This window comes from Diceros bicornis, chromosome 15 (assembly GCF_020826845.1).
Source record: "Diceros bicornis minor isolate mBicDic1 chromosome 15, mDicBic1.mat.cur, whole genome shotgun sequence".
Lineage (NCBI taxonomy): Eukaryota > Metazoa > Chordata > Mammalia > Perissodactyla > Rhinocerotidae > Diceros > Diceros bicornis.
The window spans coordinates 30,536,814-30,540,037 of record NC_080754.1 but is presented as its reverse complement, the minus strand read 5'-3'; the positions used below and the strand labels follow the sequence as shown (position 1 = coordinate 30,540,037).

General features: G+C 58.6%; 1 protein-coding gene across 1 annotated transcript; it reads left to right on the top strand.

Annotated features, from left to right (window-relative positions):
- Window positions 1–225: 225 nt before the first annotated feature.
- Window positions 226–2,663, top strand: FAM43A (family with sequence similarity 43 member A). Its single transcript, XM_058556088.1, has one exon. It carries the CDS (start codon window positions 464–466, stop codon window positions 1,736–1,738), a length of 1,275 nt encoding a protein of 424 aa, XP_058412071.1. The 5' UTR covers window positions 226–463; the 3' UTR covers window positions 1,739–2,663.
- The last annotated feature ends 561 nt before the right edge of the window (window positions 2,664–3,224 follow it).

Sequence of the window (3,224 nt, the reverse complement as noted above, 5' to 3'; positions counted from 1 at the left end):
TTTTCACGTTCGCCGAGGAGTTCCTGCATATCCTCGCACCATCCCAGCTGCTTTTGCTGGGGGGCTCCCTCTATTTATTTGCACACGCGCATCTCTTCTTTTCTAAAGACATTTCCCGCTCCACTCTCGTTCAATCTTTCTCTCATTTTGCTTGCCTAAGACTCTTGGCCCTCGTCCTTGCCCAGGCTAGGGTATATCTGTGTGCGCTTTCCCCCCCCCCCCCCCACTCGCAGCTAAATATTTTCTTTTCTTCTAAAAATTCTACCCCTGCCCCCTTCGGCGGGGTTCCCGAGCGCTATATTCCCCCACTCTCTGCCCCCACTCTCTACCACTGGGCCACTCCCAGTGGAGTTTTATTTTTCGGTCTTGCCCGGGCCGAGTCCGGCCGGGGCGGGTGGCTCAGCGGGGCTCGCACCCGGCGCTCCGCTGCCGCCGCCCAGCTGCGCGGGGGCGCCCTCCGGAGATGCTGCCGTGGAAGAAGCACAAGTTCGAGCTGCTGGCCGAGGCGCCGCCACGGCAGGCGTCCAAACCCAAGGGCTACGCGGTGAGCCTGCACTACTCGGCGCTCAGCTCGCTGGCGCGGGCGTGCCCCGAAGGCGCGCTCAGCCGGGTGGGCAGCATGTTCCGCTCCAAGCGCAAGAAGCTGCACATCACCAGCGAGGACCCTACTTACACCGTGCTCTACCTGGGCAATGCCACCACCATCCAGGCGCGCGGCGACGGCTGCACCGACCTAGCGGTGGGCAAGATCTGGAGCAAGAGCGAGGCGGGTCGTCAGGGCACCAAGATGAAGCTGACTGTGAGTGCGCAGGGTATCCGCATGGTGCACGCTGAGGAGCGCGCGCTGCGCCGCCCGGGCCACCTCTACCTGCTGCACCGCGTTACCTACTGCGTGGCGGACGCGCGGCTGCCCAAGGTCTTCGCCTGGGTGTACCGGCACGAGCTCAAGCACAAGGCGGTAATGCTGCGCTGCCACGCAGTGCTGGTGTCTAAGCCTGAGAAGGCGCAGGCCATGGCCCTGCTGCTCTACCAGACGTCGGCCAACGCACTGGCGGAATTTAAACGGCTCAAGCGGCGGGACGACGCGCGTCACCAGCAGCAGGAGCTGGTGGGCGCGCACACCATTCCGCTAGTGCCGCTGCGCAAGCTGCTCCTGCACGGACCGTGCTGCTACAAGCCGCCGGTGGAGCGCAGCCGCAGCGCGCCCAAGCTCGGCTCCATCACCGAAGACCTGCTCGGCGAACAGCAGGAGCAGGAGCTGCAGGAGGAAGAGGAAGACGAGCACACCGAGGACTGCCTGGAGGAGGAGGAGGAGGATCGTGCCGGGGAGAGAGACCCGGCAGAGGAAGAGGCCGAGGCGCAGCGGGCGCTCGTGGTGGCCATGCACTTCGAGTGCGGGGACTTGCTGGACACGCTGGAGAGTGGCCGCGAGGAGGCGCTGGGGGGCGGCGGGGTCTCGCTGGGCCCCGGGGCTGGGCCGCCGCCTCTGCTGCTGGGCAGCGCCTCCGACATGAAGGCCGAGCTGTCGCAGCTTATTAACGACTTGGGCGAGCTCAGCTTCGGCAACGATGTGCGCAGGCTGCAGGCCGATTTGCGGGTGACGCGCCTGCTGTCCGGCGACAGCACCGGTAGCGAGAGCTCCATCGAAGGCGGGGGCCCGGACTCCACCTCTGCCACCGCCGGGGACCGGTCCGGCCCCGCCGATGGCGCCAGCCCAGATGAGCCCCACTCGGGCTGAGCGCCCATCAACCTCCAGCGCGCGCCCCTGGCGCCCCTCCGTGACTCCCATCAGTCATCTCGAAAACCTCCTTACCCCCCCCCCCCGCCTGCCCCCAGGAAAGGGGAAATGGGACACTTGAGGCCCCAGAGTTGCCCCTGCCCCTCTCCCTCAACACAGTTGGCTCTGTGTGAAGCGGGCTTAGGTTGCGCATGGAGATGTGGGGAGATGTGCGAGGGGGCAAACCCTGCCAGGAAGGAGAGCGAGGCAGTCAGCTGGGGTGGGGGTGGGGGAAGGGCCCGCTGAAGTTAGCCAAGTCTCGAAAGGCGTGAGGTGCCTGCCGGCCAGTTTCCTGTTTGTGGGGCATTTGGGGGCTGAGGAGGAGGGGTTAACTCCCTCCCCCACCTCCTAACTGGGAGCGGCCTAGCACTGTCATTGACATGTCATTTACAAAAAAAAAAAAAAAATTTGCTCTCTCAGTGTTGGAGACTTGAATGCCACCTCCTTGCCCCCAGTCTTTCTGGTGCGAGAGCTTGAGTTGTTTACCTCAGACTCAGACCCTTGAAATTCTGCCAAATTCCTCAAATAACTGTTTTTTGGGGGGGGTATGAAAGAAAGTTGCGTTTTGTTTACAGCTAAGACATCTAATATCTAAAAAAGGAATTTTCCTTTAGAAACACACCTTCCTCCTGCTCAAAAAATCTCACTCCATGATACTGTGTAAAATATTTTTGCACTGTTGTGAAGTATTTTTGACATTTTTTTGTACATAACTGTGAGCTGAATGTTTATATCTTTTGCTGTGCAAAAGGGACATGTAAAATGTTGTTCAGTTGTATATACAGAAACGTGTATAAAACATTTTGTTATTTTTTAAGAATAGCACTGCTCTGGTTCTGTTTGCACGCCAGTGGGGAGAGAATAAAGAGGAAAATTTAACAGAACAGGTGAGCGTCTGGAACTGCTGCTGAAAATGCTTGGTGGTGGGGGTGGGAGAGGGGTGTCCATCGCTGGGACCATGTGCTAGGATAGTCTTTGGCCTTTGCAGTGCTGGGAGGTGATTAAGGGAAGGGGAACCCACTTTATGGGTCTGAGGTCTTTTTGGTCCTCACAATTCTGGGTGCTGCGGCTGGGGCCAGCCCTCTTCCAGAATATCCATGTTCTTCATTCATTAAGTTGTGGGAATGTGGGCTGGTTCTGGTCTCTCAGGTAATTGCTGGAGATGCAGGGTGGGTTCTGTTCCTCACTCCCAGACAGGTGAGGTTATTTAGGGAGGAGGGACTTGCAAGTTCTAATGAGGTTTTACCACCTCCTTCTGTGGTTCACCTGTTCCTTTACAAACAGCTCAAGGAGCTTTAAAGGAGCAATAGAGACCTAAAGAAATTCGCCCCTGGGGCTCTCTGAGTAGTGGACCCATCTCTTTTCCTGGGAGAAAAATCAAGGAGAGAGGAGAGTTGATACATTCCAGTCCTGGCATGAATGAGTCCCGGTGCAGGTGGGTGGGTGG

Bases quoted from the DNA above. Each gene is read 5' to 3' on its own strand.
- FAM43A (XM_058556088.1), top strand. From the start codon at position 464: ATGCTGCCGTGGAAGAAGCACAAGTTCGAGCTGCTGGCCGAGGCGCCG.